Raw genomic sequence first — 22,326 nt, 5'->3', positions numbered from 1 at the left:
GTTAAAGATTGCTTGCATTGAAAACATTCAGTTTTCAGTTTAAATAAAAATGTATAATAACATTTCTTGTAATTATATAGTCAATGTATGCTTTCTTTTGTATGTATTTTTCCAGCATAAAAGCATATAAGTAAAAAGTTATAAGAACTACACAATGTTATTTTTCACATGTCTTTAATTTATTTTTGGGTGTGCCACATATAATGCGTTCGCGTGGTATGGCTCTCAAAAATGTTGTGTTTGTTTGTTCATTTTGTTTTAATTTTTCTAACTAAAATTGACTTTAAACAATAAACAGTTTTACATAATTCTTTAACAGTTGAAACATTGTCTTACAGATCAAACAAATCAGCAAACATACATGTATATGCTGAACATGCATGAAACAAGTGATAATTTGGTCAAAAAAATTGTTTGTCAACTATCTTGTGGCTGATGCGGTTGTGAGCCTTGGTAACAAGACAACCTGTTTTTGAGAGCAGGTTCCGGGCCACATGCACAATTGTTGGGAAACATTGTTTATTTTGACACTTCCATGTCAATAGGTTTGATAGGGTTGATTATTCATGCGCATGTTTTTTAACTTCCATGCCTCGCAACTTTTAAGCAATTGCACAATTACGTTTTTAGCTTATTTAAAACAACAAAAAACTTGTTAATTGATGTTTATTTATTAAATGAGTTTTATAAACTGCTTTCTAAAATTAAAATTGCCACAGACATTAGTGGTGACATCGTTGGTGATGTAAATTAATTATAATAATATTAATTTCTGTTCAAACATAATACGGCTTTAACTCGAAAAGTTATTAACTAGGAATGCAATTCTTGATAAAATTGTAACTTATAAGCAATCAGCGTTGGATATTGGTTAATAAAACATCAAAATAAGCCGTCCAATCTCTCGACTGATTCTTATTGCAAGTTAGATAAATGTTTTAATTAGGTCTTTGCTAACATTGAGCCCCCACTCCCCGCAGCTGGCTTGTTAAATTTTTGCAAATAAAGCAAAACAATAGTGCCTCTAATCAAAACGTTCCCCCTGTTTGTAACCACAACGGTACTGATTTATAGCTTTATTACTTTGTTTGTTAAAACGTTATTTATAACCGTTGATGGTGCGGCATGTTGTTCTAACTAGTCGGCAGCACGTTGGCAGAATATTGCAAGGAAAACAAAATGGTACAAATTATTCCATTAAAAAAAGCATTATAAAATTCAGGTTAACCTTATCCTGAAAATGAAATCCGTAAACTGGTCATTTCGGGAGGTTAACTGGTTTACCTCTTGCATCCCTGGTTTATTTTAACTTCCTTATTGCAGAATGGTAGATGTCATGGTAGCCAAACGTTCGATATTCCTTCATCCCTTTATGTTTAAAGCCACAGTTATGTTGTGAGATGTGTAAGTTGTGCGGATAACTCTTTTACCTGTTGTTTAAAGCCACATTAATGTTTTCAGATGCGTAAGTGACAGAGGTCACTGTAATAACTGTTGTGGCATGAGTCATGGTTATATGATTCTGTTAGTTTCAGCTATGTATATACTTTAAGATGTCACTGTTGTATATGCTGTTTTAGACTTTTCCCACTCAGAAGCAAAGTAAAATTGGCTATGTTCAAACAGCATAAAACCAGAATAGACTGTGAATAACTCGTAGTCTGTTCAGGTTTTATCCTGTTTTCTTCTCGTCAGTATCTAAAGGTTGGAAATAAAGCCTTTAAACTTGAATTTTGTCAGAAAGGTCTTTAATTAAATTTAACTAATTAAATTTAACTTTCTAAAATGCGTCAAAATAAGTAATTAAGTGGTAACTGTTAAAGCCATATGTATGTTGTAAGATGCGTAAGTGGCATGGGTCGCTGCTGGGCAAGCTACCAGAGGGCCTCCAGGACATCGTGAAGCTGCTGCTCAACCCAGAGCCCACAGTGAGACCTGACCCTGACCAGTTAGCCAAGGTGAGCGGGGCCAAGGATCATGTTGAGTTCTTTATCTTATCTCATACCGAGCAGGGCCCAGGATCATGTTGAGTTCTTTATCTTACCTCATACCGAGCAGGGCCCAGGATCATGTTTAGTTCTTTATCTTATCTCATACCGAGCAGGGCCCAGGATCATGTTTGGTTCTTTATCTTATCTCATACCGAGCAGGGCCCAGGATCATGTTCAGTTCTTTATCTTATCTCATACCGAGCTGGGCCCAGGATCATGTTTAGTTATCCCCCGCCAGAGGCGAAGGGATATTGTTTTGGCGTTGTCCGTCCGGCTGTCCGTCTGTCCGGCACTTTTGTGTCCGCAGCCATATCTTGGAAGTTCTTTGGTGGATTTCATTTAAACTTGGTATGAGTATTTATATGCATAAGAGGATGATGCACACCAAATGGCATTGTAACCATCTGTTAAAAACAGACTTATGGCCCTTTGTATCTTGAAAAAATGCTTTTTAGTGTCCGGAGCCATAACTTGGAAGTTCTTTGGCGGATTTCATTGAAACTTGGTATGAGTATATATATGCACAAGAGGATGATGCACGCCAAATGGCATTGTACACCATCTGTTAAAAACAGACTTATGGCCCTTTGTATCTTGAAAAAATGCTTTTTACTATAGGCACTTTTGTGTCCGGAGCCATATCTTGGAAGTGCTTTGGGGGATTTCATTTAAACTTGGTATGAGTATATATATGCATAAGAGGATGATGCACGCCAAATGGCATTGTACACCATCTGTTAAAAACAGACTTATGGCCCTTTGTATCTTGAAAAAATGCTTTTTACTATAGGCATTTTTGTGTCCGGAGCCATATCTTGGAAGCGCTTTGGGGGATTTCTTTGAAACTTGGTATGAATATATTCCCGCGCCAGAGGCGGAGGGATATTGTTTTGGCGTTGTCCGTCCGTCCGGCTGTCCGTCCGGCACTTTTGTGTCCGGACCTTAATAAATTGTGAAGGCTTAAGAACCTTCCTTTGTCTTAGTTTTGTGTTATTGTCCTCCGTCCGTCCATCTATCATTATGTTCATCCGTCCAATTTGCACCCATCCTCAAACAAAGCATATGTTGCGGGGGATACCTTGGGCCTTTTAGGCCCTCTTGTTCTTTATTTTATCTCTTGCTAAGTATTTGTTAGATCCCTGCAGCGAGGTCATTTTGCTGGTGTGAATGTCAACATTTATTTAAGGAAGGAACTTCTTCCGTATTTATAAAGCGAGGAATAATGAACTAAAGAGTATGTCAATACCATGAAGTGTTGATGTGCAAGTTTCTTTTTTCATGCACTATGATCCACATATTTGAGCTTTTTAAGACAACATTTAAGTTTAATGCCTAATGAAAAAGGAAAAAAATTATAAACACGTACTTTTGATTTACATATATAAAATATGTAACCAAATTGACTTGTAAACAAAGGCCTATTGTCGATAAATGAGTATAACATTCATTACTGGTAATTCTAGTGATTAGTACAAATTATTATCTTGTTAATTTATTTTAATGCATACCTATTATTAAGCTTATGAGTTAATAAAAGATGACATTTTTGTTTATTCAAGCAAGAGACACTTTTAAAGTTTCAAATTGAAACCAGAATTTTTATAATAGAAGTTTTACGTGACAGTGTCTACTTGCATCAATGCTGAAAGTTTGTGAAAAAAGGTGCAATTTGATTTCTGTGTTGCATAATTGACAACCACTAATCCTTTTATCACATTCTAATAATAACATTCGCTAATGGTGTTATTGAAAACTTATCAGCGATAAAGATCTATTTAATTTGTCACGAGCTCTTACTATGGTGTTATGACTGGATTGTTAATTGCTACCAATACACATTGTAAATGTTACTTGCGTTTCATGTGTTTCATGCTATCAAAAATTAACTTATTGATACCTCAATATAATTTATTAGAAAATTAAAATATCCTCACTCTAGAAGCTATGACGTCAGTGGTAAGAAAAAACAACAACGCAGTTTTAAATGCTTACTTTTTGCACAACAAAACGACTGACCCGTGACTGTTTTTTCAGGTTAAATATGGCTTTGGGGTAGAAATATAGTAGCAGTTAGCCATTTTAGACATGTGACTGTTATTCTCAGGTGTTATATAGAAGGATTTTGTCAGGAGGAATCCAGACTGACTGTTGTCGACGGTGACTGTTGTTTTCAGGTGACTGTTAAGAAAGGTTGGACTGTATTAATTTTTTTCTGTTTACATGGAAGCAAGATTTTATTTAACATTGGTGTCTGTTTTCAGATCCACTTCTTTGAAGATGTTGGCTGTATGACGTTGCAGTATATGGACTCCTTGTTCCAACAAGACAATATGCAAAAGTCTAAATTCTTCAAGGGTCTACCGAAAATCATTGTTAAATTTCCAAAGGTCTGTAGTATTCTTTAAAGAAACGTTTAAGTCAGAACAAGGAAATCAAATGAACACATTTTAAGCATGAACTCACTTGTCAAAAAGTTGATGAATCATGTAATTGCTTACTGTCCCCTACCGGTGAAACAGGAGGGGACTTATGGTTTGTGCTCTGTGTCCGTCAGTCAGTCAGTCTGTCACACTTTTCTGGATCCTGCGATAACTTTAAAAGTTCTTCATATTTTTTCATGAAACTTGAAACATGGATAGATGGCAATATGGAGATTATGCATGTCATTTCATTTTGTTCCTACGTCAAAAATTCTGGTTGATGTGGCAAAAAAAAGTCATTTGACAATGGTGGAGTTTCACCGGTAGCTTGAAAATAGTCTTGTTGATTATACATTGGTGTATTTGTTGCACAGTTCTGCTAGTGCTATATAAATAGTGATACCTTTCAATGAAGTGTGTGAAATTGGACCCTGATTTTTGAAGATGGTATTTTTGTTCTTCAGTGGAGATGTTTTCCACTGAATTTTGCAGCTAGATTAGTACAAAAAGTTGGTTATAGTCATAATCTAACATGTCAGCCATATTCTAATTATGAATGAGTTTTTTCCAGCACGCCTTTCCCTAACAACAATAATTTGGACAAAGCTACCATGCCATCATCCCATTTTAAAATTCAATGTATATGCGGCCAGCGTTGTCATTAGGATTCTTTGTAGCAGGCTTTTGAGTTATTTGAGGATGCTAACTTGTGCGAGCACCGAAGGTACGAGTTGCTAGGGTGGTCGGGGGGCATGCTCCCCCTGATATGTTTTTAAATAAAGGTGCCAAATTGTGGCTTCTGAGCGATTTTGGGCACATAATTTACATGATTTTGCACAGTTAAAATAGAGAATATTGATGTGAATGGTAAAGAAAAAAAGTCCTCAGGTTACATCAACTCTGCAATTATCAAGATTTTGATAATAACATATATACATGCATACAAAACACTGCACTGGCAGCACTGTGTGTGTCATTACTGTCTTTTTCTGAAATAATTCAGTTTATAAAGATTATGTGCCTGTTGACTTGATAATAATGCAGCTTTTCAGTGAAAATTTTGGCATACAATGTAGGTTTCCATTGCCAAGACAATTTAGAATAAAATGTTTAGGCAAATAACCCCTTCAGGGCCCTAACTGAGGCATTTCCTCAAAACAAATTTGGGCATAGGTTACCCTAGTCAAGGCAATTTAGGATAAAATGTTCTGGCAAATAACCCATTGCGGAGGCATTTTCTCGATAAAAAATTTGGGCATAGGTTCTCCTAGCGGAAGCAAATTTGGCAGTTTGGCAATGGAGATGTTCCAAAAAATAGGGCATTGGTTGCCCCAGCTGAGGCAATCTAAGGATTGAAATAATTTGCCGAGGAAGCTTCTTTGGGCAAATTTTGTCCAATACAAATTTGGACATAGTTTAACATTGCAGTGCCAATTTAATATATTTAGCATCTTAGGCATTGTGCCTCGGCCAAGGCCGACCTTTATCATGAACAAATCAGGAGAGTTTGGGGCTCGAATGTTTCATTTATCCTAATGAAAGACTATCCCTCCTGTAAAATGTAGTTACAAATAAATCCACTTACCGTTTGGAGGTTCAAAACTCCGCAGAGAAACCAATCATCAGAACTAAACCTCAACGAAATTTGAAAAACACAAAAGAAAAAGTCGCCTATTTTTCTTTTTTTGGACAGTCACATGTTGACTTTCTCACAGTTTGTGATCTTGAATCAAAGTTGTACACTCCCGTTACCCGCTCCGCGATCGGACAATTATATCGATAGGACCATTGAGAAAGCAGTTAACATATATCGGTTACGGTTGTTTTCTTTCGTTTCAGACACTTAGTATATAAAAGAATACTAAATATCTTGTGATCGTCGTGAAAATTTGCTGATTTTTTTCCATTTTTTTCCCGAATTTGAGCCGGTCTGAATAACATGTGAGACGGTCAAATCGGCCGCCGCCCGCCTCTTAATGACAACGCTGTTTGGCATCTTATCAAAATGTATAAAGACAAAACTACAACCAAATGTCAACAATGTTCGCTATAAGACAAGAGGTTAACTTTCCTTGTTCCAGTCACTGCTTTCTGAAATCTCAAGTTTACAGAGTTAACCCCCAAAAAACAGGCCTTAAGAATCTCAAGTACTAGCCAAAATTAAAGAGTAGAAATCTCTGCTTAAACAGCTTCATTTTACAATCCAAGTCTGCTATTGAATGCCTTTTCACGAAAGCTTTTAAGTTCACTGATGGCCTAGCATTCCGTAAGATTTAGCTTTAGAAAGGACTGTTCCATTTTTTAGAGGGTAAATCTTCAAAGAATCCTGCCATCCCTGCTGAAGGAATGTGTGAACCCTGACATGGTGCCATTTGTTCTGCCCAACATTCTCCAGATTGCTGACCAAGCATCAGAGCCTGAATATGTTTCCCTGATCCTTCCAGACCTTTTACCGCTGTTCAAACTGACCTCTCCTATCCAGGTTTGATTGAGTGATCTATTAATTTGTGATATATTAGTGATTGAGTGATCTTTTAATTGAAAACCTTGTAAGGACGTTTCATATGAATGCCCATCAGTTAGTGGGGCTCGATTGGTCATTTTCAGCTAGGGTACTACTAACATGTACCCCGGGTACTCTTAAGTATACTTACATGTACGCCGGGAACGGTAAATATACTAAAACGTAACCGGGACTTTAACGCTAAATCGGTCATTGTCGGCTATTTAATTTTTTTTTAATTATGTTCACATTTATGTCAATTTTCTGTTAAATGGCTTCAATATTATAGAAACTCATACTCAAAAAGCATGTTGATGCAGGTTTTTATGCCCCCGGTAGGGTGGCATATAGCATTTGAACTGTCTGTCCGTCCGTCCGAAAACTTTAACATTGGCCATAACTTTTGCAATATTGAAAATAGCAATTTGATATTTGGCATGCATGTGTATCTCATGGAGCTGCACATTTTGAGTGTTGAAAGGTCAAGGTCATCCTTCAAGGTCAAAAGTGAAAAATTACAATCCAAGGGAAGTAATAAGCTTTAAAAGGGAAATAATTTCTAAACTGCCAAATGATATATTGAAATTTTATTTCAAAGCGGCGCAATAGGGGGCATTGTGTTTCTGACAAACACATCTCTTTTTTTTTAAAAGAGAAGTTTGTTTAAGGGTTTAATATCGTTAAACTGTAATCATCAGCGAGTTTTACGACATCGGATTTTGGGCGGGAATACAACTCAGTTTAAGTACAGTTTGATTTACCGTACTTGGGGTACATGTAGTTATACTTAAGAGTACCCGGGGTACATGTAAGTAGTACACAAGCCGACAAAGACCAAACGAGCGTTAGTGGGTCGGTCCTGAGTTATGTGCCATATAAATTAGCCATCAGCGTGGCTACATGTTAAAACGTTATGTAGCAAACTTTTAACTTTGAAGACTCAACTTTTTACATATTTCTCAAGTGACAGACATAAATTGTGTAAAATTTTATCATCATGAAGAGTACAAGTGCAAAATACTTTATATTTAGTTATCCACACATTCCAGAGTTCGAGAACCCGTGTAGAAGAAAATAAAAAGAAATCTTCGAATATTGTCTGCCATTATAGTTGTCTGTAATGTATTCAATGATAATTTGGTATGCTTTAAATGTTCTGAATTATTAGTGCAAAAACAAAGTGGCAGAGCATACAAAGCATACATGTACAAAGCATACAATTGCTCTCTGTTTGTAATTCTGTTGTATCATAAAGCATTCCCGCATCGTTAATTGCTAACACACCGACAAGCAAGGAACGCTGTATGAAGTTCAAACTTTTTAGACAATATCATCAGTTTCAAAGTGCTGTCTCAAAAAAGATAAATAGCAAATTATGTTATGAAAACATCAAAACTTATTACCAATAATGGTTATCAGTTCCGCATTTTAGCAATTTTGACTTAATTGGTTGATGTGTTAGTTTACATGAAGCATCTGAATATAAGATTGGAAGTAGTCGTTGGTCACGGAATAGAGCTGTTCAGTAATTGCAGATGTTTTTATTATGTCCCCCACCACTATAGTGGGGGACATATTGTTTTTGCCCTGTCTGTTGGTTGGTTTGCGCCAACTTTAACATTTTGCAATAACTTTTGCTATATTGAATATAGCAACTTGATATTTGGCATGCATGTGTATCTCATTTTGAATGGTGAAAGGTCAAGGTCATCCTTCAAGGTCAAAGGTCAAATATATAGCTTCAAAGCGGCGCAAAAGAGGACATAGTGTTTCTGACAAACACATATCTTGTTAGACATAACATCGGTTGTTTAATTGAGGTAGTGATTTAATGCGGGTTATTGCGACCACAGTTTTGACTATAGTTATGACAAATGGACATTCAAATAATATATAAATTATTGTATTCATGCTTCATGCATGCGTAAGTTTATTCATGCTAACAGTTGACACAAAACTATACAGCAAAAACAAACAATGGCAAAATGCAGGTATACACTTTTATTCATTGATCATATAATAAATGTAACAACAAAAACAAATTGAAAAAAAAACACACTTTAATACGTTTGGTTTCTGGGAATTTGCATATCCAGATACTGCTGCTCTTCATGCAAAACATGAGTCTTCTGCTGAAGAAGACGCCATCAGCAGACATCAAGACCCATGTTATGCCAATGATACATCGAGCCCTCGAGTCTGATACTCCACAGATACAGGTAAGAGCACTGGGTAGTCCAGTATGAATTGTCCCAGTATCTGTAGTTCCAGTACTTGTAGTCCCACAGGAAGGGATATACTGACATCACTCTGTAGATTGGCCAGTGTATCAGTCTCTTATTTCTGTCCTTAAAATTTGTGGAGCTTCTTCCACAACTTTTAAAGCGATTACATGGAAACTAAAGATGTGACATTATCATACACGCCTGAATTGTTCAGATCCAAGTTGGGACATTCCACTGAAATTGTAGGTATTTTTAATCTAAAAATGGGATAGTCCTGCTAGTCAGAGCTCCAGATAAGAGGCGTATCTGTGTATTTACACATTGAGAAAATAAAGAAAACCTATTAAAAATCGACCCAGTACGTAACAAAATGCAGTACAAATCTTGGTACATATTTTAAATCGATTAAAGTGCGTGACCGCTTTGTCCAATAATCCAATTGAGGTTTTAGTGTTAGTTAACCTTTGAATCAAAAGTAAGTCACTCAAAAAAAGCTTTTAATAAAAGTGGCGGCCCATCATGTTTGTAGATAAAAAAAGGGACGTTTTAAGCGACCAGCGGCTCCCGCGGGAATATTTGTAAAGAAAGTCTGTTCAAATCGTCATTTTAAATTCATTCTGTTTGCATTTAATTAAATATATAACAAATAATAATTTGTCTAGATTAAACACACCATTTACTTTTTCAGTTTTCTATGGAAATGGAAAATACCCCTTAATATTCCTGAATACCCTTTATGGCTGAAACAAAGGAGTAAAATACGCTTTAACAATAATATCAGGGGGTGAAATACCCTTTAGACTAAATCCTTATCTGGAGCTCTGCTGCTAGTACATCTCAAGCGATCTTTCATTTCAGCTTGATTGTAGTCAGTATAGTACTCATCATTATGGAGACAAGTCTAGATACACACAATGTTTTAACTCTTTACCACTTAGATATGTTTTTTGACGCCTTTGGTAGTCCCTTAGAAAGTTCAATTTAATTTAAGACCTTTCTTACTAGATTCAAGTTTTAAAGGCTTTATTTCCAACACTTAGATACTGATGAGGTACTCGCATGCTGTTCTGGTTTTATGCTGTTTGCACATAGCCATTTTCACCTTGCTTCTGAATGTGAAAGGGTTAAAATCCCTAGATATCCTTACATGGCCATGGTTTTCACCTTGAACATAGCTGACAAAACAGTGCAGGGGTATCAGTCATGTTTGTAACAAACCTTTAGTTTATTTTATAGCCCTTTACCACTCCTGAACGCATTTTGACACATTTGAAGTCACTTAGAAAAACAAATGAAATTTAAGTCCTTTCTTAATATATTCAAGTTTTAAAGGCTTCATTTCCAACGCTTGCAATCAGCATAAGACCTTGCAGGCTGTTCTCTTTTTATGCTGGTTGCAAAAGCCGTTTTTATTTTACTTTTAAGGGGGAAAGGGATAGTTATAAACCTCTGTTCCACACTTTATCAACGGAGCTTTTGTTTGCTTTAATATTCTCTGCAGCTTGATCCACCATTAAAGTTAAGGCAAGCTAAAATGTGCATTCATGACTTATTTATTAGGTATCTCAGAGTTACACATCTTTTTTAGCTCGGCTGTTTTCGGAGAAAACCCGAGGTATTGTCATAGCCAGCTCGTCGTCTGGCGTCGTGCTAAAACCTTTACAGTTTGTTAACCTTTTGAACATTGGCTCTAAAATCAAGTGCTTCCACCTACAACTTTGAAACTTCATATGTAGATGCACCTTGATGAGTTCTACACGCCACACCCATTTTTGGGTCACTACGTCAAAGGTCAAGGTCACTGTGACCTCAAAAAAAAATCCAAAAAAATCTGAGAAGCTTTCATTTATTTAAAACTGCACCCGCAGTTGAGTGTTGGCACCCGTTATGCAGTGCTCTTGTTTATTTATTCATTTTGTTTAATCTACAAAAAATATTAACAAAATTAAACTTTGTCATTCATCATGACATTGAAAAAGAGATACAACATCTTCACCAAGACAAGATGACATGTTGCATGTCACATCTGTCTCCATACCTGCCCCAAAGTTCAAGGTCACACTTTTAGTTTTTACGATGTAGAAATATTGTGTTGCCCCTTGGGCAAAGGTCACTGTTATATTTAAGACATTTAGAATTTAGAATATTATTTAAATGCTAAGCACAATTTTTATAAGTCAGAAGGTTATCTGTAGTCACGAACTTGTGACAACAATTTCTCAAGTTGTTAACCTTGTATAGAATTTATAATGTTGATTTTTATTATGTCCGAACATACCATTATTATTTTCCTATGTTTAGTGACATGAGCAGTTTGGCAAAGCAATTCTAATTTCTTACATTATTATCGGAGACTCAGCATATTTTACAAGCTAACCAATAGAAAGTGAAAATCTAAAAAGGCCCATTTCAAAATTTAATAGTTGAGGGTTGAGAGCTTGTCTCTATTTTGATAACTAACCGTTATGAACTTAAAATTAAATAAGGGTCTTTATTGTAACAAACATCTTTGATGATTGTAAGACAGATTAACTGCAAGACGGGTCCCGACATTTGCCTAGCTTTGGCCTTATTTTGCATTGACCATTCTTTTAGACTGGGCAAAAGCAGATTTTTTAGGGATATAACTCAAAGTGTTTGTGCTCTATTTGCTTTGTTTGTTGCAAAATGAAATCTTAACAATTTAATAATGATTTACATAATTAATTGGTTCAAAGATAAATACTTTCATTCTTAAAAATGTTTAATTAATTCACTTAGCCAAGCAAACAGATCTTCAAACATCAATTTGTCAGTCACTGATTATTTCAAACAGGAGCTTGGTGTTAGCAAATTTAGCAAAGTCTTAAAATTGTAAAAAGCAAATTTAAAAGCAAAAATAGGCAATTTATATGTATAAAGTAAATATTAAAATTTGAAGCAAGAGATGATAATCCAATAACACAGAAATCAAAAATAGTATGACTTAAAATCAACAGTTTCAAATAGAAAATTAATAAAACATTAATACACCATGTAACTGAAGTGTATTGCTTATGCAAATTCACTTAACGATATAATTGTCAACAAATTGCTAATTTGTTAAAGCGTCATCAGTTTCAACTGGTTAATTCAATTGAAAAGCTTTGGCAATTATTTGTTATAGATTATAATATAATTTAAACCAGCAAGTCCCTCTTGTTTAGACTTATATCACAGTTGATCAGTTTATTGCTTTACATATGATATGTCAGGTTAATTTAGCATTTTAGGGATGTTTAAAGAATTCTGCTTCATTAAAAAGAATGGTGGCAGTGGCATGCTATTGTTGTTGAAGAAATTCTGGTCTGATACTAAATTACTTTCTGGACAATAATATGGTATCCAGATATTTGGAAATCTTGATATTTGTAGACATATGTGAATTATAATGATTGTTAAACTCAATTTCATTTAATAGTTGTACCCATACTGCAGTGATGTGTGTTTTTACAGGACCTTTGTTTAGAAATCGTCCCAACGTTTGCAGACCTAGTTGATTACACTGCCTTGAAGAATTCCATCGTTCCAAGAATAAAAAAGCTGTGCCTGGGAACCTCTACAATTGGAGTAAGTAGTCATGTTTCTAATAGATATTTTGATTATGGATCCTGAAGTATGTCATTATACAACAAATAATATCTATTTCAAGTATTTGAAAGGGGCAGAATATATTGGTGAAAATTAAGGTGTATTTGAACTGCTTACTGATGACAGTCATTGTATAATCCTTGTCCCATCCAGGTGCGTGTTAACTGCCTGCTGTGCCTGGGCAAGCTGCTGGAGACCATGGACCGCTGGTACGTCCTGGATGAGGTGCTGCCCTTGCTCCCTCAGATCCCTTCAAGGGAACCGGCTGTTCTCATGAGCATCCTAGGTTGGTTCCCTTTTTACATCGTCCAAAAGTATGTGTACCAATACAAGGATGAATGAAGATCTCAATTAAATAGAATTGTTTGGGACTCTACATGTTATGGAGCTTGAAATATCTTTTTCATCACTGTCCATATTATATAAACAAAGTACAGCTATATCAGCAGGAGAGAACAATTATTTTAGCATCTCATTCTGCTCTCTTGTTTCTGGTAATGAAACTATTGCCAAACAGTGGTAATTGGCACAAATGTACTTGACATTTTCCAAGACCTTTCAATGTTGTTGGCAAATTTATCATAGCATGCTTATGTATCTGAAATACTTTTGAATTTAAAATTTCCTATTCACTTTGCAATCAGAAATTGACTTAATAAAGCACAAAGCTCTCGACAGGAATTTATCACCTTTTTGTATTGGATTCTTCCCAGGTATATACAAGGTGGCGTTCAGTCACAGCAAGCTGGGCATCACAAAGGACATGCTTGCGGGCAAGGTTATCCCGTTCCTGGTATCTGTGTCCATTGACAACAACCTCAATCTTGCTCAGGTAGTTTAATGGGAAAGACCCACGATCTCTCTTTGTTTGCCGGCTACAAGGAAGAGAACGTATACTAGAATCACAATAGATGTCTGTCTTTCTGTCTGTTCAAAGAAGAAAACTTGTCCAAAAAAGTACTATTTCGTAATTCAGTATACCAACTTCAAACGCCCATACATTGTCCCAATGATACAACATAGTTCTGCTCACTTTTTATGCCACCAGCAACTACAGATGCCAGTAGGGATGAAGGGATTTGCCTGCCTTTGTGCACTCTTCGGTCCCTAGGAGGCCAAACCAAAATGACTTATTGAATATCAGAATTATTAGGGAAAAAAATGCAAACACCAAAGCGTGTATATTTTGGAAAAGATTAAGAGATGAAATGATAACTTTTGTATGGATATACTAGTAAAATGTTAAATTAATTAATGTAAAAATACTCTAAATGCATTGTGTTCAATTGTTTTAAGTGATTGGCATGTATATGTTGTTATTGTTTTTGTTATTTTTACCGGTACTATTTAATTTAAACAATCAGATAAAAAAAAGTAATTGATAGAGTTTTCATGTTGGAGCAATCCTTCAGCATGCTTATATACTAGTATTAGCTTTAAATAGTGTGTTTTTTTAAGTTCCCAAACAATGCAATCATTGCTCATGAACAACAACATTTCTTATATGTGTTTGTGAGCTTTCAAACTACCAAAAACATATAGAGAATACTATATTAGTTTCATTGTTTACCCATTTTTATGCGACAAGTTGAAGATAGGTTTACATGGCAAGGCTCTATTGATCCTACAATTTTTATGTCTCCCACCACTATAGTGGGGGACATATTGTTTTTGCCCTGTCTGTTGGGTTGTGTGTTTGTTTGTTTGTTTGTTTGCCCCAACTTTAACATTTGCAATAACTTTTGCAATATTCAAGATAGCAACTTGATATTTGGCATGCATGTGTATCTAATGGAGCTGCACATTTTGAGTGGTGAAAGGTCAAGGTCATCCTTCAAGATCAAAGGTCAAATATATGGGTCAAAATCGCTCATTTAATGAATACTTTTGCAATATTGAAGATAGCAACTTGATATTTGGCATGCATGTGTATCTCATGGAGCTGCACATTTTGAGTGGTGAAAGGTCAAGGTCATCCTTCAAGTTTAAAGGTCAAATATATAATTTCAAAGCGGCGCAAAAGGGGACATAGTGTTTCTCACAAACACATATCTTGTTTTTTCTTGGCTTACATCAGCCTGTTGTATTTTCAGCGCAAGGCCTACATGTACATCAGCCTGGTGTATTTTCAGTTGAAGGCCTACATCAGCCTGGTGTATTTTCAGTTCAAGGCCTACATCAGCCTGGTGTATGTTCAGTTCAAGACTTACATCTGCTTGGTGTATTTTCAGTTCAAGGCATACACCAGCCTGGAGTATTTTCATTTCAAGGCCTTCATCACCTGGTGTATTTTCAGTGCAATGCTACATCAGCCTGGTGTATTTTGAGTTCAAGGCCTTTAACAGCCTGGTGTATTTTCAGTTCAAGGCCTACATAAGCCTGGTGTATTTTCAGTTCAATGCCTACATCATATGTTCAGTACAAGGCCTACATCAGCCTGGTGTATTTTCAGTTCAAGGCTTCATCAGCCTGGTCTGTTTTGCATTCAAGGCCTACAACAGCCTAGTGTATTTTCAGTTCAAGGCATACGTCAGCCTGGTGTATGTTCAGTTCAAGGCCTACATCAGCTTGGTGTATTTTCAGTTCAAGGCCTACAACAGCCTGGTGAATTTTAAGTTCAAGGCCTACATCAGCCTGGTGTATGTTCAGTTCAAGGCCTACATCAGCTTTGTGTATTTTTAGTTCAAGGCCTACATCAGCTTGTTGTATTGTTCGAGGCCAACAACAGCCTGGTGTATTTTCAGTTAAAGGCCTACATCCGCCTGGTGTATTTTCAGTGCAAGGCTACATCAGCCTGGTTTATTTTTAGTTCAAGGCATACATCAGCCTGGTGTATTGTCAGTTCAAGGCCTACATCAGCCTGGTGTATTTTCAGTGCAAGGCTAAATCAGCCTCGTTTATTTTTAGTTCAAGGCCTACATCAGCTTGGTGTATTTTTAGTTCAAGGCCTATTTCAGCCTGGTGTATGTTCAGTTCAGAACCTACATCAGCCGGGTGTATTTTCAGTCAATGGCTACATCAGCCTGGTGTATTTTCAGTTCAAGGCCTACAACAGCCTGGTGTATTTTCAGTTCCAGACCTACATCAGCCTGGTGTATTTTCAGTGCAAGGCTACATCAGCCTGGTGTATTTTCAGCAGCCTGGTGTTTTTTCAGTTCAAGGCCTACATCAGCCTGGTGTATTTTCAGTTCAAGGCCTACATCAGTCTGTTGTATTTTCAGTTCAAGGCCTACATCAGCCTGGTGTATTTTCAGTCAAGGGCTACATCAGCCTGATGTATTTTCAGTAAAGGCCTACAACAGCCTGGTGTATTTTCAGTTCCAGACCTGCATCAGCCTGGTGTATTTTCAGTGCAAGGCTACATCAGCCTGGTGTATTTTCAGTTCAAGGCCTACACCGGCCTGGTATATTTTCAGTTCAAGGTTTACATTAGCCTGGTGTTTTTTCAGTTCAAGGCCTACATCAGCCTGGTGTATTTTCAGTTCAAAGCCTACATCAGCCTGGTGAAGGAGATGGTACAGAAGGTGGAGACTGAGCACCACAGCAAGCTGGAACAGTTAGAGCAGATGAAGCAGGAACAGAGGTGAGTGTTACAGTCGCCATGCAATAAATGGTTACTTTATTCATAAATCTATGACAATCAAAGATAGTATTTAATATATTTTACACACTTATTATACATTTAAGGTAGCGCACCTCTAATGATTTCCCGCGATTTCTTCGAAGGTTGAAGAGCCTACTATTAGGTGCCGTAGCCTAGTGGTTAAGGCGATAGACTAGAAATCTTTTGGGATATTCCCGCGCAGGTTTGAATCCTGCCGACGACGTATACTTTTTTGCGACGCGTTTTATTTATTTTCTAACGTAATTTGATATAATATGGCATATTAGCTATATTTATTGTTAAATATGTTGCAATTTTTATGCACATTCTTCAATTATTAAAATTAAAACTACGTTATGGCGAAATTGGGTGATTTACTGTTGAAAATACGAACCATGCATGTTGCATTTTTATTTTTATTTCAAAAAGTAAACGGTAAATCTGTCTATTTCTTGGTATTTTGCTGTATATAGTGTTTCTATAAAAACTAAGTTTAAAATATGACTTCAATGATACTATTTTGAATTTTATAACACTTTGTTTTTAACCGACCCAATTTTTACTTGGCTGAAATCACTTACATTTCATGGCGCTCTTCCATAGATAAAAATTGGCAAAAAATAAATGTCTGTAAAAGAATACTTATTTCATCTTGTTTAAACTTTAAACACCTTTACAGCATCTGTACACACCAACTGCATGCCCATATTTGGAAATTTGAATGAATTATGGAACTTTTATATACCCCAGGGGTGAAAATAAACTGGACAAAAGCCGAGCGTGGGGGTGGTTTTGAAAAAATCGGTATATTTTTTTAAAAAGCATGGAAAGCCTACCTACAAATTTGCATATAGTTCAGTGAAATGATGCTGATTAAGAAAATAATTACTTAGATTATATTTGGATATGTGCCCATTAGAGGTGCGCTACCTTAATGTAGTTTTTAATGTAAGCAGACAAAAACTTAACTAGCTTTTTTATACTCAAAAGTAACGCTGACAGCCATCCCACAGGAGTTCTCCTGCTACATAAAAAAGGACGTCAAATGTACCCAATTCCAAAGCAAACAGACTGATCCCAAACCAAAATCGTAACTATATCTTTCCCCAATTCCCAATTTGTATGCCCCCCTTTCAAGACGAGGGGTTATATTGTTTTGCTGGATGTCGGTCAATCTGTCGGTCAACCAGTTTGTTTCATATCAATAACCCGTCAACGGATTCACCAATTGCCTTGATACTTCATATGCGCATTGGACTTAAACAGTCCATGACCCCCTATTGAAAATGGGTCACTAGGTCAAAGGTCATGGTCACTGTCACAATAAGTGTGAAAATTGCCCATTTATAATTCTTCAACGAATTTACCAATTAGCTTGATACTTCACATGTGCATTGGCTGGGTCACTAAGTCAAAGGTCAATGTCTCAATAAGTGTGAAAATTGTTTGCAATCAATAAATCGTCAACCAATTGACCAATTGGCTTGAAGCTTCCCATGCGCATTTGCCTTGGACCGAAGATGACCCCTATTCAAATTGGAGTCATTAGGTCAAAGGTGAAGGTCACTGTTACAATAAGTCTGAAAATCATTTCCGATTAATAATTCATCAATGAATTGACTGATTGGCTCGATACTTCACATGTGCATTAGGCATAGACAGTAGATGACTTCTATTGAAATTGGGGGGATTGCTTCTCCCACTGCGGAACTCTTGTTTACATTTTCTTTATTTCTTTTTCGGAAAGAAGTGTAAAATGATTATTATATGTCAATTTTATTTCATAAAAATATAACTATAATTTATTAATTTGTTTTCCTAATTAAAATTATTACAATGAGTTGTATAAGTTTTCCTAAATCAGTGGACTTTAAGCACAAATAACATTTTTTATCGATTTAAAAAATTCCAATTTTACCAGACCCCTTCTCCCCAAATGTCTAGGAAAACCCTTGTCCAGAAAAAATATTGTTGAAAAATTTGAGGATTATAAAACTTTTATGTATGGACAAAAATCTTTTTTTTTTTAATTAAGAAAGGGGTGCAACTTATTGCATGGCAAAATACTGTATGCCTTGTTTCATCTTATCACATTTACTTCAGGTCTCTGGAAATCACAAAGATAGCCAACTCTGATGACAAAACTCTGATCGGGAAAATGGAAGATGACAGGCCAAAGTCTATGGTATGAAATTAAATCATTGAGTTATCAGTGTGATTGTATAATATATTGAAATTCATTTGTGTCAATTGTTTCTTGGAACAGTATGAAATGGTTCTTGTTGGTTGAAAAACATGGCCGCCAGGGGGCAGGGCATTTTTATGCCCCCAGGACATATGTTCTGTGGGCATATTAAAATCGCAACGTCCGTTAGGTAGTCAGTAAGTAAGTTAGACTTTCCGTCCGGATTAGTTTCCGCTGAATAAGTCAAGCAATTGTCATCAGATCTTCACCAAACTTCATGAAAATGTGTAAGGCAACAACATCTAGGTCAAGATCGATAATCTGCCAAATTTACACAGACACTCCTGAGTTACGGCTCTTGAATCATCGAAAAATTACGTTTTTTCTCGTTTCCGCTCAATAACTCAAGAGAATGTCATAGGATCTTGGCCACAATTCATGAAAATGTGTAAGGTCATAAGATCTAGGCCAAGTTTGATAATCAGCCAAATTGTTCAAGACACTCCTGAGTTACAGTCCTTGAATCATCGAAAAAAATTGTTTTTTCTCGTTTCCGCTCAATAACTCAAGTAAATGTCATAGGATCTTCGCCACATTTCATGAACATGTGTAAGGTCATAAGATCTAGGTCAAGTTCGATAATCAGCCAAATTGATCAACACACAAGACACTCCTGAGTTACGACCCTTGAATCTTCGAAAATTGATTTTATTCTCGTTTCTGCACAATAACTCCAGCAATTGTCATTGGATCTTCACCAAACAACATTAAAATGTGTAAGGCAATAAAATCTAAGTTTGCTAATAAGCCAAATTTACCCAGGCACTTCTGAGTTACGGTCCTTCATTTTTTGAGCAAATATTATGGATAAAATTACAGTATATTCTCTTATAAATGTGTCACTTTTTTATATACCAAAAAAACTTTACAAACATATGCTTTCATTTGTTAAAACAGTTCAAATCTTAGACCTCGAATCAAGTCCCCTTCTCTGTCTTGCAACACCTGGAAGTGTCTTCTACTCATAATCAGCATTTACAGCACATTAAATTCAAATTGCTTTGACTCAACAATTATCATTTGAAACCAGACAATATACAAATACAATATACAAATACACCTACCTTGGACAGAAATCTAGGTTTTTTCTCCAGGACTGCCGTAGAATGGGAATAAATTTTTAACCAAGTTTTCTGAAGGAAAAAATTAGATTGGCGAATGTCGGCGGGCGGGCTGGCAGGCGGGCAGAACAAGCTTGTCCGGGCCATAACTTTGTCGTTCATTGTGAGATATTAAAATCCTTTGGCACATTTGTTCACCATTACTAGAAGGTATGTCGCGCGAAGGAATTACGTCAATATCTCCAAGGTCAAGGTCACACTTTGAGTTCAGAGGTCAAAAATGGCCATAAATGAGCTTGTCCGGGCCGTAACTATGTCATTCATTGTGAGATTTTAAAATCATTTGGCACATTTGTTCACCATCATTGGACGGTTATTTGCGCAAAAGAATTATGTCAATATCTCCAAGGTCAAGGTTGCCACAATTAAAAATAGATTGATTTTGAAACAAGAGTGGTAACTTCGAACAATCAGTTACAATGCACATTTTGAGTTGGTCTCCCTTTATCAGACTTTTTTTTTATGTCCCCCACGACTAAACACCCCCACCACTATAGTGGGGGACATTGTTTTTGCCCTGTCTGTTGGTCTGTCTGTTGGTTTGTTTGCCCAAACTCTAACATTTTGCCATAACTTTTGCAATATTGAAGATAGCAACTTGATATTTGGTATGCATGTGTATCTCATGGAGCTGCACATTTTGAGTGGTGAAAGGTCAAGGTCAAGGTCATCCTTCAAGGTCAAAGGTAAAAAAAAATAATATAAAAAATCAAAGCGGCGCAGAAGGGGACATAGTGTTTCTGACAAACACATTTCTAGTTTCAAATTGAAATCAAGGTCGCCACGAGTAAAAATAGATTGAATCTTACACAAGGGGGGTAACAATGCACATTTTGAATTGTCTCCCTTTATCATACTTTATTTTCAAATTGAAAACCTGGTTTTGTGACAATTTTTTCCCTTGTTTATTGAATTGCTCAAAAGATAGGAAATAATATTTTAAAGTATTCTATTCTCTTTTACCATTGCTCATGTAATTACGTTACCAATTGTACTTATTATAATATGATGTTGTAACACATATAAACACATATACGTTTGAATGATACTTGACATTTCTTTGCTATTCATTTAAAGTATAATCTGAGAAGCTCTAGATAATGTTTTATGTATGTTCCGCAATTACATGTATTGCAAGAAGGATTGTACAATTATTAAATGCAAAAAACATTTTGTATCGTATCATTAAAATCCATATATTGAAACTTTTAAGAAAACAAAGCAGAGACATTTTATTTATTGATACATTTATAACTGATATTATTAAGTGGTAGAGAGCTTTCTAGTATCATAAAGTTCATGCTTAATTAGCATACTAGATAGTGACATTATTTGTTTTACAGTTTTTTCAATGAAAGAATATTGTGAAAGGATCACCTGTTGTTTATCTGAAAAACTGTTATCCTGTGTACATTTAAAGCAACTGTATGACACATCTGCGTGTGATTTGGAGACCCCGGCCCATAATCTGTGTTTATTTAATTATGGAAATGCATGATAGGTTTTCCAGATGCCTAAAATACAAGAAAAGTGCTTGTGTTTTTATTTTATAAATCCAAGTATTTGGCAACTGATTTACTATCTGAATACAACCAAAGTATCAAAATGTTAAGATATCCGGATATTCGTTGACAGCTGCTATTGTTCACATAACTTAAGATAGCCAATCTTTCTGCATTATATGATAGACCTCATCAATTTAAAAATAAGTGTTTTTATGTCACATAATTTATTGCTTTTATAGAGTTCATAATATGATTGTGTTTCAATGGCAAACAAGATTCTATAAACAAATTAGTGCATTTTGTGTATATCGATAGTGTCATATAACAATTATCCGAAGCCTAAACAGATTTTGGGTTCACACATTTTTAAGTGGCTATTACAATTTCTAAATGGCTTCTTAAGTGTTTAAAAATATTGAAATAAATATGAAGCATGTTTCAATATGTAATATGATTTTATGTAAGCAAAATTGATCTTAACTACATATTTTCTTTGAAAAACCAAACAAAACATTTGATAATTTCAACCTGGACTGAATATATTATTGTGTTCATTTAAGCATCAGTGTATTCTTTTTTCATCATTCCACTTACTGTAGCATGATATTATTGCCACAGATGGATGAATACCTGTCAGGTGTGGGCGAGTCTAGACTATCTGTGGGAGGCAAACTGTCAGCAACAAGTCCTGCCTCCTCACCCTCAAAACAGGCAGCCAGTCAGGCCCCTAAAGTATGTATTGGATCATAGGTTAATACTGTTACGTAGCTACCTTTCTGCCACTAAAGTAATGTTTTTTCTATTTTAATTTGTTTGTCTATGTAAATTTGAAGTTTGAATTCATATTAATTATACTATGTGGTAGTTAGTCTTAGTTATTTAATATAAATTCATCATATTCAAACCTAATCGCTTTAAGACAGATCAGCAACAAAGCAAAAATATTGCCTGTTCAAAATCTGTCTGTTTTTGGAACTACCTTGTTGTATTGCGTTTAAAAACCAAAACTAACTTTCTTAAGGTTGCTTTTTAATTATTTGACTAGTTAATTATTTGAGCAATACAGTTACAACAAATTGGACAGTTTTGTTATGCTGATATTC

The 22,326-nt window shown here is 35.7% G+C and overlaps 1 protein-coding gene across 5 annotated transcripts in view; it reads left to right on the top strand.

Moving 5' to 3' along the window:
• The window catches only part of LOC127846048 (SCY1-like protein 2), a 41,696-nt gene that overhangs the window by 11,283 nt on the left and 8,087 nt on the right, over positions 1 to 22,326 (top strand). For all 5 annotated transcript variants that reach the window (XR_008033452.1, XM_052377250.1, XM_052377243.1 and 2 more), the window contains exons 7-16: positions 1,842 to 1,958; positions 4,253 to 4,378; positions 6,717 to 6,893; positions 9,011 to 9,133; positions 12,614 to 12,727; positions 12,902 to 13,034; positions 13,462 to 13,580; positions 16,231 to 16,331; positions 18,456 to 18,537; positions 21,842 to 21,955. Coding sequence is in view for 4 of the 5 variants with exons in the window: in XM_052377250.1 (XP_052233210.1) it covers positions 1,842 to 1,958; positions 4,253 to 4,378; positions 6,717 to 6,893; positions 9,011 to 9,133; positions 12,614 to 12,727; positions 12,902 to 13,034; positions 13,462 to 13,580; positions 16,231 to 16,331; positions 18,456 to 18,537; positions 21,842 to 21,955 (1,206 nt within the window). In the remaining variant the exon portion in view is untranslated. The remainder of the gene's footprint in view (positions 1 to 1,841; positions 1,959 to 4,252; positions 4,379 to 6,716; positions 6,894 to 9,010; positions 9,134 to 12,613; positions 12,728 to 12,901; positions 13,035 to 13,461; positions 13,581 to 16,230; positions 16,332 to 18,455; positions 18,538 to 21,841; positions 21,956 to 22,326) is intronic.

This window comes from Dreissena polymorpha, chromosome 1 (assembly GCF_020536995.1).
Source record: "Dreissena polymorpha isolate Duluth1 chromosome 1, UMN_Dpol_1.0, whole genome shotgun sequence".
In the NCBI taxonomy this organism is placed as follows: domain Eukaryota; kingdom Metazoa; phylum Mollusca; class Bivalvia; order Myida; family Dreissenidae; genus Dreissena; species Dreissena polymorpha.
Note: the sequence above shows the minus strand (reverse complement) of the source record. Positions and strands in the feature narration are given on the sequence as shown.